Genomic DNA, 14,288 nt, shown 5'->3' with positions numbered 1-14,288 from the left:
CATTTGACCTTAAGCACTTAATAGTATTTTGGGATTCAGTTAATTAGTTATGTAATGGGCATAAATACTGAAGGGAAACACAGTTTGAATCATAGAATCATACAGCACACGGGGAGACCATTCAGCCCATTGTGTCCAGCCTTTGAAAGAGCTATCTAATTAGTCCCACTCTTTTATTCATTCCCCCTGGCCCCTGTAAATTCTTTCCCTTCAAGGATGTAGAGGCATTAGAGAATGTACAAAAACGATTCACAAGCATGATACCAGAACTGAGTGGATATGTTTATCAGGAGAGGCTGAACAGGCTGTGGCTCTTTTCTCTAGAAAAGAGGTTAGGGGTGACCTATGGTGGTCTTGAAAATTATGAAGGGGTTTGACTAGAGAAAATTTTTCCACCTGTGAGGGTGACCAAAACTATAGGCCATAAATATAAGGTAGTCACCAATAAATCCAATAAGGAATTCAAGAGAAACTTTTTTTACCCAGAGGGTAGTTAGAGAAGTAGTTGAGGTGAATAGCATTGATGCATTTAGGGGAAACTAGATAAAGACGTGACGAGAACGAAATAGAAAGATATGCAGTTAGGATTAGATGAAGAGTGGTAGGAGGAGGCTTGTGTGGAGCATAAACACTGGCATAGACCTGTTGGGTGCAATGGCCTGTTTCTGTGTTGTAGATTCTGTGTAAGTATATATACTACTGTTGAATCTCTTTGCACCATCCTTTCCAGCAGTTCATTCTAGATCATAGCAGCTCACTGCATAATAAAAATTCATCTCTCTGCCTTATATCTGCTACCTCTGGTTACTGACCCTCCTGCCAGTGGACACTGTTTCTCCCCAATTTACTCTATCATAATTTTGAACACCTCTATTAAATTTCCCCTTAACCTTCTCTGCTGTAAGGAGAACAGTTCCAGCTAATCTAGTCTCTCCACTTAACTGAGGTCCCTCATCCTATGTCCCATTCGAGTAGATGTCCTCTGTACCCTCTCCAAGGCCTTAAACATTGTTCCTAAAGTGTAGCGCCCAGAATTGGACACACCACTCCGGCTGAGGCCAAACCAATGATTTATAAAGGTTTAGCATAACTTGATGACTTTTGTGCTCTTGTCTACTTATAAAGTCACAGATCCCACATGTTTTTTAACAGCCTTCTCAAGTTGTCCTACCACCTTTAACCATTTCTGCACATAAAACATATGTACATAAATACCTTGGTCTTTCTGTTCCTGCATCCCCTTTAATATTGTACCATTTAGTTTATAGTGCCTTTCCGAAATCTTCCTTCCAAAATGCATCACTTCATGCTTCTGTGAATTAAAATGCATCTACCATGTGCCAGTCCGTTTCAGTGGTCTTTCTTATGTCGTCTTGATGTTTTCTAGGATCCTCCTCACTATTTACTACATTTCTGAGTTTCGTGTCATTGGCAAACTTTAAAATTATGCTCTTTACACCCAGTCCAGGTCATTAGTATATATATATCAAAGACAGCAGCGTTCCCAATACTGACCCCTGGGTAATACCACTATAAACTTCCCTCCAAACCAAAAAACAACCATTCACCACGGCTCTCTGCTTTTTGTCCCTTCTCCAATTTCATGTCCAAACTGTCACTGCCCCTTTAATCCCATTTTGCTGTTATGTGGCACTTTATCAAATGCCTTTTGAAAGTCCATATACATAACATCAATTGCACTACCTTCATCAACCCTCTCTTATTTGGTCAATCAAGTTTGTCAGACTCAATTTGTCTTTAACGTATCATGCTGACATTTATTAACCCGTGTTTTTTTCAAGTGGCTTGAGTTTTATAGTTTAATGAACCAGTTATACTCAGTTGATCCTGTCAGTAATGAATTAAATAATTGTATTGAAAGTATTGCATTATAACCCCATTTAATACTACTTGGCATTATTTAAAATATTTTTCTTCACTCATGTCATCTCCAGACCTACTTGGTCTGGTTTACTCCTGGAGTCAGCAATGTCCATGAGGGAAGATACTCTTTTGGTTGTCCTTCAAGGTGACAAACACTGTCGGGTACATGAACAGTTTTATAACACAGATAAAGGAAAAAAAGTGCACATGTTGGAAATTGAAAAAGGTTCCGCTTATGGATCCCAGCTGGAATGACAACCTCACTTTCTCATTTTTTTAGGTGCTGAGTGACCTGGTTTGCATTTCCAGCATTTTATGTTTTTATCACAATTTTAGAGGGCATGAACTATTAAAGTAAAAGGGAATGCAGTCACTTTCAGAGATTGTGTATTTACAGGCATGTAAATAAAAGTACAAACAGCCATTAATGGGCTGAACTACTGAACTGACCTTTACGGGTCAATGAATATTTCCAAAGTGGCTTTTCTAATTATTATTAACAAGCCCCTCAAACCTTTTAGTTCAAGGTAATTGTGGCAAGAGGATACAATGTATTCTTGACCTGAAGTGTTCCAAAATCTGTTAGTGTATCTTGTGTTTTACTTCTTTTATATCAACTCATAGGGCTGGATCTTGATGTCTCTCCACCCCGCCCCCCCCCCCCCCCCCCCCCTCCGACAGTATGATCCATGGCGGGGTGGGGGAGAGTGGGAGCTGAAGATGGGTCCAGAAGAGGCCCGCCACAGACCTCGACGCCAGGAGGGCCCGGACTGATCCCTCAGTGGCAGCGAGTCTCCGTGGCGGCCTCCCCGCCGTAGGGTGATGGAACCTGAATTTAAATATTTAAGTTAATAACATGAATACATTTAAATGGACTTACCTTTAATCTTCCGGGCCCACCTCAATCTTCGGCGGCTGGCACTCCTGCGCCTTCCCGCGGGAAAGGCAGCATGACACTGGTGGGGAGGGGGGGAGAAGTTAATATTTTCTGTGGGGTGGGCAGGAGACAGGGTCAAATAAACATAAAGGGTGGAGGGGATGGTGGGAATGGGTGAACTCTAAACTTTGTGCAGTCTTGGGGGGATGGTTACATTTAAAAGGTAAGTGTCTTGGGGGAAGGGAAAATAATTAATGTAAATGTTATTGGGGGGTAGGAAAGGGGCGTTAGAAATTTATTGTATATTTTTTGGGGGCATACTTGCTTAAAAATGTAAATGAGCTGGCAGGGCTGGCTGCCCTTTAAAAAAGGCACCTGCGCGCAGGCAGCTGATGCCATTGCTGGAGGGCCCGCCCCCCCCACCACGTGATTGTGGGGGATGAACCGCCCCAGCTATTTAAATGAGCCGCTGTGCGGGATATTGCGGTGGCTCTTGGGTGTGTGCCTCTTCGGCACGGGCTGCCATTTTATGAGCTCACCGCCGAGATTGGCGACGGGCTCTTAAAATCCAGCCCATAGCTTCATGAATCGTTCTTCAGAGGTGAACTTTGCAAACTTTTGTGAAATGATTTTTGTTGTTCTATGAAAAGCTAATAATTTTATTTCAAGTTGATATTTTTTAAACGTAAGTTCTGTATGCTGCAGGCATAAAGTCATTATATGTGTATTCTTCTGAGTCATCTTTTGTTTTAATTCTGCTGCAGTGGTTTTCACAATTTTGTGTATGGAGAACCCGTGTAAATTTTGACATACTCATGTTCTAATTTCTGAAAGACTGTGTCAACTACCCAAAAAATACTCTAATTGCAGAACTCTTTTTATTACTATAAATGCAGCAATAAAATAACATGCTACTAAAGTCAAAATGCATAGAAAGATAGAAAAATATATAGAATAATCAAAACACTGTATACACTGCACATGTAATACCTGGCCCAGTGTATCTAGATAACCTTGACAGAAACCTAATGACCTCATGAACACTCTAGGATCCTATTGCCGATCACATAGGCTTATTTGAAAGCCTATACTTGAAAATGAACTGTTGCTGATAACTAAATTAAGTAACTGAAGAGATTATGCTTGGAACTCTGAAGTCTCTTTATTTCTGTTTCTCTTACAGTTGTCTGGTTTCCTGGAGCTTCTGGTAGAATATTTCAGAAGATGCTTAATAGAAATATTTGGAATTTTAAAAGAGTATGAGGTTGGCGATCCAGGTCAGAAGGCTCTCCTCGATCCCAATGCATTTAAAAAAGATGATATTAACCGTACCGAGGATGATATTCGGAAGGAGGAAGCTGAAGAAAAAGAAATTGATGATGACAATGATGGTGACAATGATGATGATGATGATGACTGTGACTATGACGGTGATGACAATGACCAAGAGGAGGATGGCCATTCAGGAAGTGAAGACAGCCGAGTCAACTTTGCAGCAAATGATTCACAAGTTGGTGATGAAAAGCCAAAACAAGCCAGTAAATTTGACAGGCTGCCATTGAAGATTGTGAAGAAAAAGGATCTTTATGTAGTTGATCGTACAAATAAACTTGGCCGAGTTCAGGAATTCGACAGTGGATTGCTCCATTGGAAAATTGGTGGAGGTGACACAACAGAGCACATTCAGACCCATTTTGAGAGCAAAATGGAAATGCTATCGTGCAAGAGGGTGATGGAGTGTTTAAGTGGCCCAAGTAAAGAGAAAAAAACAAAAGAACACGAAAACATCAATACAGAAGAGCATCCTGAAAAGAGTATCACAGCAACGATAGATGACGTATTGTCAGCTCGGCCAGGAGCCCTGCCAGAAGGCCATTCCAGTGGTTTAGCTTCTGAGACAGACAGCAGTAAGTTTCTGTTTGGTATCCACAAAGCAAAAGCACACTGGAATATAAAGTTATTGGAGGATGAGCCTTGCAGCCGTGATGAGACTCCATTATGCACATTCTCTGATTGGCGGGACTCTTTGGCAAAGCGTTGTATTTGTGTGTCAAATATAGTTCGTAGCTTGTCTTTTGTGCCTGGAAATGATGCTGAAATGTCAAAGCACTCAGGCCTAATACTCATTTTGGGGAAGCTGATTTTGCTCCGTCATCAGCATCCAGAAAGAAAGCGAACACCGCGAACATATGAGAAAGAGGAAGAAGAGGATGAAGGGGTAGCCTGCAACAAAGACGAATGGTGGTGGGATTGCCTTGAAGTTTTACGGGAGAACACCTTAGTTACATTATCCAACATTTCTGGGCAGCTGGACCTGTCTGTATACCCAGAAAGCATTTGTTTGCCAATTTTGGATGGCTTGCTACACTGGATGGTATGCCCTTCAGCAGAAGCCCAGGATCCTTTCCCAACAGTGGGACTTAATTCAGTCTTGTCACCGCAGAGACTTGTGTTGGAGACCTTATGTAAACTCAGCATTCAGGACAATAATGTGGATCTTATCCTGGCAACTCCCCCTTTCAGCCGTCAGGAGAAACTATATGCTACTTTGGTTAGGTACGTGGGAGACCGGAGAATTTCAGTCTGCCGAGAAATGTCCGTTGCTCTGTTGTCAAACTTTGCCCAGGGGGACACGTTGGTGGCTAGAGCTATTGCTGTGCAAAAAGGAAGTATCAGTAACCTGATCAGCTTCCTTGAGGACGGCCTCACTGTGGCCCAACTTCAGCACAGTCAACCTAATTTAATGCACATGCAGCCTCCGCCCATTGAGCCAACCAGTGTGCACATGATGTGTCGGGCAGCCAAGGCTTTGCTTGCCATGGCTAGAATAGAAGAGAACCGCTCGGAATTTGTTTTATATGAGGGTCGCTTGCTAGATATTTCTATATCATCTGTTCTGAACTCTATGGTTGCATCTGTCATTTGTGATACACTGTTCATGATTGGTCAGTTATGACAGAAGTGGGAAGCCAAGCATGTGTGAGTGGAGACAAAGGAGTTGCATTTGATTGGCTGTTTCTGTTATTTATCCAACAACAAAAATAATCTTTGCTCCTCCGCCCCATTTACTAAAGAAATTGGGCTTTAAAAAGGTCGTCAATTTGGTCAAATATAAGATGGAAATAAATATTTGCTGTCTATGTGTAAGTACTTTTTAAAACATTTTTTTAACCAAAGTTGCTGTCTAGTACAGTCGGGGTTATCTTTATCCCTAGATTCCCTTTGGGTGTTTCTTTCATGTTTGTATGATATTTTTGGAAGCGAAAAAAAGTGAATTTTGAAATGTGGCAAACATTGTACAATTAAATATTCTTTACCACTTTAAAAAAAGAAAAAAGGAAAAAAAAGCACCAGAATAATTTTGAAATATGTACACACCACAGAAAGCGCTGTGCAATAGAACTTAGTGATCTAGGTGTAGGGGATCAAAACAGGTGTGCATAGTCCACTGTAAAACACAGAAGAAATTAAAATGCATTAGTCTAGCAGCAAATAAACTGTTGATCTGGGTTGGGGGGGAGGGAAAGTGAAAATAAGCCCAAATTGCTTCCTCACAATACTGTCATATTCATACCTTCCTTGACCTTCCACAGTATGACAGTCCTCAGACGTCTCTTAGTTCACTCAGTTCATCTTTTGATATTTTTTCCCTACGGCCAAAGGGCTGTAATGTATATAGAAGTTGTACATTGCACATACCCTCAAAACTATTTCTGTTGTGTTTGGTTTTTTTTGTTTCTTTTAGAATGAGGTTTACAGTTTTTCTTTCTCCATGATGTGGTAAGGTTTAAAGAAAGTGGTAGATTTTAATTATTTTTTTTATTATATATTTTTGGCCATATCTCCTATGAGGGTGATGTACAAGTTTCTGTATGTATAAAGTCATGCTCTATTTCAAGGAGAGCAGCTGATCACATTTTGCTTCATAATCAAGGTGTGGAAAAGGTTAAGTACAGGTAATGATCAGAAATTTAAAAAAAATGAAGAAACACAATTTCAGAAATTTTTCAGTGCGAATCAGCATATTTGTATTTCAGATAATGTAGTTAAAAACTTGATGTAAATTCCTCCTTTTCCTCTGGCTTAATGAATATCATTTATTCAGTATAAAATCTTTATACTATATGTTCCACATGTTAAGAATAAATGTACATTAAATCTTGTTAAGTGCTGTGATGATTGTTCTTGAATATTTTTTTTAAATGATGCAAGTGCTTTGAAAGGTTCCGTCAGCATTGCTTGGAATCAAATCTTATGGTGGGAAAATGTAACCGTACTGCAGAGAAGATTAGTTGCGTAGGCCAGATACTTATTTTCTGCCATCACTCTCAACTTCCTGCAGCCCCTGAAGAATCACAGGTCCCAGAAGCAGGAATATGCTTACTTTAAAATACAAATGTTAAATGTAGTCATGAAAGACCTAAAAGGAGATATACAGTAACTCAATAGACCTGTTCATCTGACCTGATATTGTCTGAGCTGTGATGCAGCCTTTCTTCCAACTGTTCGTTGTACCTGATGTACAGTTTTGAATTATTTATGGAAGTTTTTAATTTGCAGTGACTTGCATCGAGTTTTACATTGAAATGCCTCATTTTTCTGCTGAGATGTGTGTGAGTGCATACGTCACAAGCCTGTGCATATGACAAAATAACATATTGATCATTCAGCTGGTTGGAAGGTATTACCAGGTAATGGGACATTGGGCTGTTCAGCACCGTCATAATAGTGTGTAAAACATCCTAACATTGCAGTGGTATGAGGGTTTGGTTCACTAATGGTTAGGGAATGTCAGGATTCATTTGTACTAGCCAATCCTGACTATAATTAAATCTGAATTACTAACTTGAACTTTGTATTACACATGATTCCATGGTACAGGTTTGTAGTTTGAACATTTCTTTTTAACTGGCAACTAGAGTTCTGTATCTCCCATTAAGAAGAGTTGTCAAGAACCAATGATATCTTAACTGCTGTCCTTGGCAGTCATTTTATTGAAATTTGAAGCAATGGGAGATGCTTTAAAACCGCAGAAATTTCACAAAAATAAACCACAAACAAATAAAAGCTCTACCAATACTCTCTTACTCCAGGAACATTATCTGTAGCTTCAAGAACCACTTGATCATAAGTGACTAAAGTAGCATTGCCCATTAAACCTTTCAAACCAGAAGTGGTGCTCAAGCACTTCTACTTATTTTTAAAATGTGAAGCCCGTTTTGGATGTGTCATGTACTTGGATGAAACAGTGAGGGTTTTGACGGATCAGATATTAAGCCCTGTATATTAATAAAATACTGCTGACATTTATATAGCAGTTTTTTGCTGATCATTGTTGGTTGTTTGGTACTTGGAGACCTCCTACTGGCAGCTCAAAATTAGTCCAAAAGCCTCTTCAAAGTAGCACTGTAATGGTACGCATTAGGGGCCTGATTTAGTGCTTGCATGGCTGAGTCCCATGTTGCACTGGAGTTGAAAAGTGTTATTTTTAACAATATTAACACTTAATATTGCCTTTTTAATATCAACATTTAGTACTGTTTTTAATGTATGAGCACAGGACTGATGTAACATTTTATCAGTATAGAACAGGATACAAATCCTGCTTGATCTGGTTCAGATTATAGAGCCTGTAAATAAAAGTACTTTTGTAGCACAAAAGATGCATCTTAAAATTTTTTATATTGAATTCTCAACATCTTCTCAAGATCACTGCCTAAGTACTATCACTGTTCTTTCCTCTTCTAATGGCAGTGACTCGTACTGGGGTGCTGTTTCACTAGTCAAGCGGCTCTCCAATATCTCCCAGTCTTCATGTATGACTGTAGTCTAGACCATATCTTTCACCTGGCATCTGTGCTGTGCCAAGTCTAGCGAAATGGGACATGGTTCTACCAGGTTCTCCCTCTGCCCCCTCCATCCCATCACCACTTGCTGAGGTTTGACTGGAAATGGGATCAGCTTGTGGAAGGGAGAGGTTGAATAGAGACTAGAGGGAAGGAAATTGGGGCACGATGGAGGAGAGGAAGGGAGAGCATTAACTCGGAAGATTGGGATTGGGGGTCGGTTGGGAGTTTTGGATTGGGGAGGAGTTGGGAGATTGGACATCAGATTTGGGGGTATCGGGAGATTGGGATTCAGCAGGGAGGGTCGGGAGATTGGGATTCGGGGGGTTGTTTGGGAGATTGGGATGGGACGGTTCAGGAGATTGGAAATTTGGAGGGGGGAGGGTCAGGAGAGTGAGACTTGGTTTGGGAAATTGGGATTCGGACAAAGATGGGGGACTGGGATTTGGATTTGTGAGTGTCAGGAGCTTGGGATCTGGGGAACAGTGAAGCATTTCTGATTTATGAGGGTGGTCGGTATTCAGTGGGATGTCAGGATTTTGGGATTAGAAGACTATGGGATTGGGGGATGTCAGGATATTGGGATTAGGGGTCATGCAGGTGATTGGGATTTATGAGGGTGTATCAGTTTGGGATTTGGGGGCAGTCCGGTCATTGGGTTTTGAGAAATTGGTGCTCGGGCAATTGAGGTGAGGGGAGAAATTGATAGGACTGGGGATCAAGGGTGAAGAAGCGATTTGAGAATACAGTTGGGTGTGGGACATAGAGTGAGGAAGAAGTTGATTGGTGATCGTGGCAGTTTGGGTTTGGGCAGGGAGTATTTGGGGTGGACATAATGCCCAGCATTTCTAGCAGAGCCAACCAATAAAGAGATGAGTTAACTTTATTGTGAATAAATAGTGATGATTGCTTCCACTGGTGGTTGAATTCGGAACACGGTGACGGGGTTCTCACTTCTGCAGGAAGCTGCTCACCCTGATTTTACATCAGAAGGTCTGATGCCAGCATTCATGCCAGGCTGGGGAGAAGGAGTCAATCCCCACTCCCTCAGCTAATGTCTCAGGGCAAAAAAGCCCAGAAACAAGCCCGGGCCTGACTCCCACATCTTGAGTGTTGACACCTTGCTCAGGACCTCACAGTTTGTAGCCAGAGCCCGAGCTTCAATTGGAAGCATGGGAAACAGATGAGCAATGCGATATGAGAGGAATCTGGCTGTCCTGGTGGCAGAGGTATTTCTCAATAGGTTTTTTCAGTCATATATTTATAATCATATTTTAAAGAACATCTCACACCTTGTAATTTTTAAATGTTTGTAACGATAGCACAATAGAGTATCTTTTTCAAAAATATGTGACGAACAGATTTAGTTTTTATCTCTTGTGCATGGCAATCCTGCATGGCCTGCTTAAAAAGTCATGAGCCTTTGTTCTGGGTTGTTGCCTTGTTAGGTCCAAGTATAAATTGTTTTTTGATCGGGTAATAACAATTTGAAGCTCACAGTACAGGAAAGTAGCAAGGTAATGTCCAGTATGTCAAAAAAGCAGCACACTACACTCCTAGGAGGTTCCCTGTTTTGTTTGAATTATAAGAGTATGAAAGGGAACTGGTGAATTTGTAAAGTAAGACCAGAATATGCTCAGCTAAAGTAACTTGGGCCTAGTAACCCAATAAGCCCACTTGTTGAAACTGAATCGGAAGAGAAGATGGAAGCAGAAACTTCAGCAAATAGAGTTGTACTCTGTAGTTTGAAAGAAAAAATACTGATTTATCAGTGATTTTGTTACTGCACAATTATGACTTTATGACTTAACAGCTGACAAAGGAGAATAGCTGGCAGATGAGATTGGAGAGAGAGTCTGTCTTGGCTGAGATTTTAAATCTTGGAGAGGTAAATGCTTAAATCCATTGCTATGTTTTTATTTTAACCATTTACTAATGGTAATAAAGTTAACTCTTCAATGTTTTAATTTAAAAATAAGTTATTTTGCCTTGGCCAAACCGATGCTACTGACTCACTTAGGAGAAACAATTACTACCACTTCCAGTGTCTGTTACAAAAGAAAGTCTAGCTTTTTCAAAAGCAAAAATAATTGTTTTTAAACTCTGACAATAGACTTTGCAACACCTTCTGTATTCCCCCTCTTAAACGGTGCAGTTTATAACCCAGAACACATTTGGCGCCAATTAGATAAATTACCAAAACATTTACATGAATTATGTATTTCTTTGTGGGCATGAATGGAAAACCTATATGTTTTGATTTGCAAGCAACGGGTAGGTGTGGTGAAAGAATGCAACATTCAAAGACGATAAAGCAAACACGGAAAAGTTATGTAAAGATAAATTTTCTGAAATGCAGCAATCAATATTTGCTAATGCATGCCACATAAGTGATGCGGCTGTTAAAACGCTCCATATGATTATCCATGAAATAACTGTCATCACAACTATTTTCTGAGACAGAATTTTGGATGAACTTTATGCTAAAACATGCAGAAATGGTGAAGTGGAAGTTCAAGAACGGCCAGAAGCCAGCACCCGAGGCTCATCCAAAATTGAATCTCCGGCCACATTTTAATAATCGAAGTGAGGTACTGGTTCCAGAGACAGCTCACCCAATGTTGGGGATTAGATTTGGGCCTGCTGCACTGCAGGTAAGTCCTGCGAGGTGCAGTAGAGGGAAATACACATGGGTTGAGTGCAAATTGACAGCAGCTGACAGCAGTTACTCTGCCACACTCCACAGAAAGGGAAGTGAAAAAAAAACCTCTCCATTTGTTCTGCACTCTCCAGTAGTCTCTTTAAGGACCGCTGTAGAGCTGGTAAAACTAGTCGGAGGTTGCACAGCACATGCTCCGAATAGTTCTCATACTTTTTACAGTAAGGTCCTGAAATGGGCACAGGACCCTTCTTTGCAGCTGCCTGGGACAGCTAAATACAATGAGGACCAATATGGCAGCAACCATGCTACAGATTAAATGCAGGATCTCGCGCTCAAAAATTGGTGCACATTGCATCCATTTTAGATTCAAAAACAAAATGTGTCAATTTCTACCCGTGTGTCCAAAGAACTATAGTTGAATATGGCCCACGCTTAGTGCCAGAATGTTGAATCAGATCCACCGTATAAAATGAGTTCAACATCCTTATTTCTAGATTGTGTGAGAAGTAGAACCAAGCCTGGTACAGTTATCCTCCCATATCTAATTTCCAATAGGAATCACTAGCTAAAAGTCTGAAGCGGGAACTCTGGATAATTCATTGAAAAGATCTAAACAAACTTACTGCTATGGCATCAGTAAAAAAAAATCGGTGAGTGGCGGGATGGAGCCAAGGAAATATGAAAATCATGGATGATACTCCTGAGGACAGATTGAGGATGGAAATCACATAGATATTACTGAGACATTGAGAAAGGACAGTAAGGAAGGAAAAAATAGAAAAGAAAGTAAAATGGTTTTTCAAATTTAGTGAAGAATTTATTAGCAAAAAGCAAGCATCTAGGACTCCCAGAGACAGGAGTTGCCATTCACCTGCATTTAAATAGAAGGAAGAGAGCTCAGCTAATGGTTCAGAGAGTTGAGCGAGTTTATATGCTGATCCGTGCAAATGGAGGTGCATATTTGCAGATCTTTGAAGATGCCAGGGCAAGTTGATAACCCTCTGTCCTGGGGAGCAGCAGGGGTTTGAGGAGAAGGCTGCTGCAGCTCCTGCTGTTGCTGCTCCTCTTGACCCTCATCAGAGGTCCAAACTAGAGCTTCATAAGTGGCTCGCATACTGATCTGAAGGCTGACTGCTTGGAAGTGCACACCAAAGTCAAAAAACTGAGAAATAACCTTCAAAGTCTTGGGAATCACCTCCAAAGCAGTGAAACGCACTCCAAGAACTAAGTCCTGTGAGATAAAGTCTTACACTTAGGCAAAGAAGCAGCTGTCATATCTCAGTATTTCCTACACTCATAGAATGGCTACAGCACTAGTGGAGGTCATTCGGCCCTTCAGCTTGTTCCACTACCCTGCCTTTTCCCTGTTACCCTTCAACTTTTTCCTCTTCCGATTATCCAATTACCTTTTGAAAGCCGCACTTAAATCTGCCACCACAGACTGTCAGGTCACTCGCTGCATAAAAAGTTTTTTGTCATGTTGCTGTTCCTTCTTTTACCTTAAGTCATTGTCCTCTGATAAATGATCTTTTCACCAATGGCAACAGCTTCTCCCTACATACTCTGTCCAGACCCCACGTGATTTTAACACGTCTATCAAATCTTTCAACTTTTCTCTCCTCTGAAGTGAACAGCCCTGGCTCAGCCAATCTATCCTCATAAGTGAAGTTGCTCATCCCTGGAACCATTCTTGTAAATCTTTTCTGCATCCTCTCCAATGCTTTCACATCCTTTCTAAACAGTGGTGCTCAGAATTGGATACAATACTCCAGTTGAGGCTGAACCAGTGTTTTATAAAGGTTTATAGGCTTTTTTGCTTGGCAATTGCTCAGCCTTGTCAATCCCCATTGTCTTCTTTGTAAGGCATTTTAACATCTCTTGTATTTTTGTTAAGCTGGAAGGCATTTTTAATATCTCTTGCGTTTCTGTTTATAAGTAAAACGTAATCAGTTGTGGTGTGAACCAGTGTGTGGAGCTCACTAAGTGGGAGGAACATGGAGTGCGGAGGACATTGGGACGAAGGGAGAAGAATTCTGACTGAAGACATCATCGCTGGGGTTCATATTGGACTTTTAAAAAAATAAATAAAGACAGTTTTAACTGAACAGGGACATACACACACCACACACACATACAGACGTGTCAGGACATATCATTAAGATAGTGGCCCAGACTATTACAACATCAGACACTCTGTCTACAACAACTCGCGTAGGCAATAGCCTCTCGGAATATGTGTGAATGGTTTTCTTCCTGCCTGATCAAGATGCAGAAATCATATCCATTGCTGGTATGCACCTAAGATCCCCTCTGCTGACAGCAGGAAATGACCACATGCAGGTTGTCTTGCATAGCCATGGTGGGATTGATAAGGCACTAAAACCCAATTAGATGACCCAATTCAAGACATTACCTTATATATCAAGGGACCAGGGTCAGAAAGGGGTATAAAGCCATATGCCACAAGGACATTGTTGCTCCAACCAGGGAAGTATGACTTGGTCAGTCACAAGAAGTCGTGCAGAAGAATTCATTCAGTGGACCGACTACCCAGGAACGAGCTCTTGTACGCGGGTCTAACTATGCAACCGGTGTTGTAAGTGTATACTATTGCTTAGTGGGTTAATAAAAGTTTTCCATATAAAGTGGAAATCGTATCCAAAGTTTGTTTCGTGTCATTGATACTTAGTAAAGGGTTTGGACCTGAGAGGGAAATGAGACCTCCTGTAAGAGTCTTACATCTTGTCTTGTTTTAACTGCAAGTTCCAGGAAGCCCAGGAAACATGCGCTAAGAATGAAATTCCCCCTGAAATCAGCAATCTCACACAGAGGGCCGCAGCAATGACTGGTGTGGGAAATGGAAATGACCATCTTGATGCTCTCTGAAGTTAGGGTTAAAGCACATCGTTAGATCAAATCAAGGGAACCTTACACTGTGGCCATAATTTTAATCTGACAGTGAAGTGTTTGATCACAACAAAGGACACAATTGAGGAAGAATTTAGTCCCCCAGTCTTGA

The 14,288-nt window shown here is 40.9% G+C and overlaps 1 protein-coding gene across 14 annotated transcripts in view; it reads left to right on the top strand.

Moving 5' to 3' along the window:
• Positions 1-6,933, top strand: part of arid1b (AT-rich interactive domain 1B) — a 696,888-nt gene extending 689,955 nt beyond the window's left edge. For all 14 annotated transcript variants that reach the window (XM_068044792.1, XM_068044797.1, XM_068044789.1 and 11 more), the window contains one exon: positions 3,945-6,933. In XM_068044792.1, the coding sequence (XP_067900893.1) occupies positions 3,945-5,717 (1,773 nt within the window). In that variant the 3' untranslated portion in view covers positions 5,718-6,933. The remainder of the gene's footprint in view (positions 1-3,944) is intronic.
• Positions 6,934-14,288: the final 7,355 nt, after the last annotated feature.

This window comes from Heterodontus francisci, chromosome 13 (genome assembly GCF_036365525.1).
Source record: "Heterodontus francisci isolate sHetFra1 chromosome 13, sHetFra1.hap1, whole genome shotgun sequence".
NCBI classification, from domain to species: domain Eukaryota; kingdom Metazoa; phylum Chordata; class Chondrichthyes; order Heterodontiformes; family Heterodontidae; genus Heterodontus; species Heterodontus francisci.
This window is presented reverse-complemented; position numbering and strand designations above follow the sequence as displayed.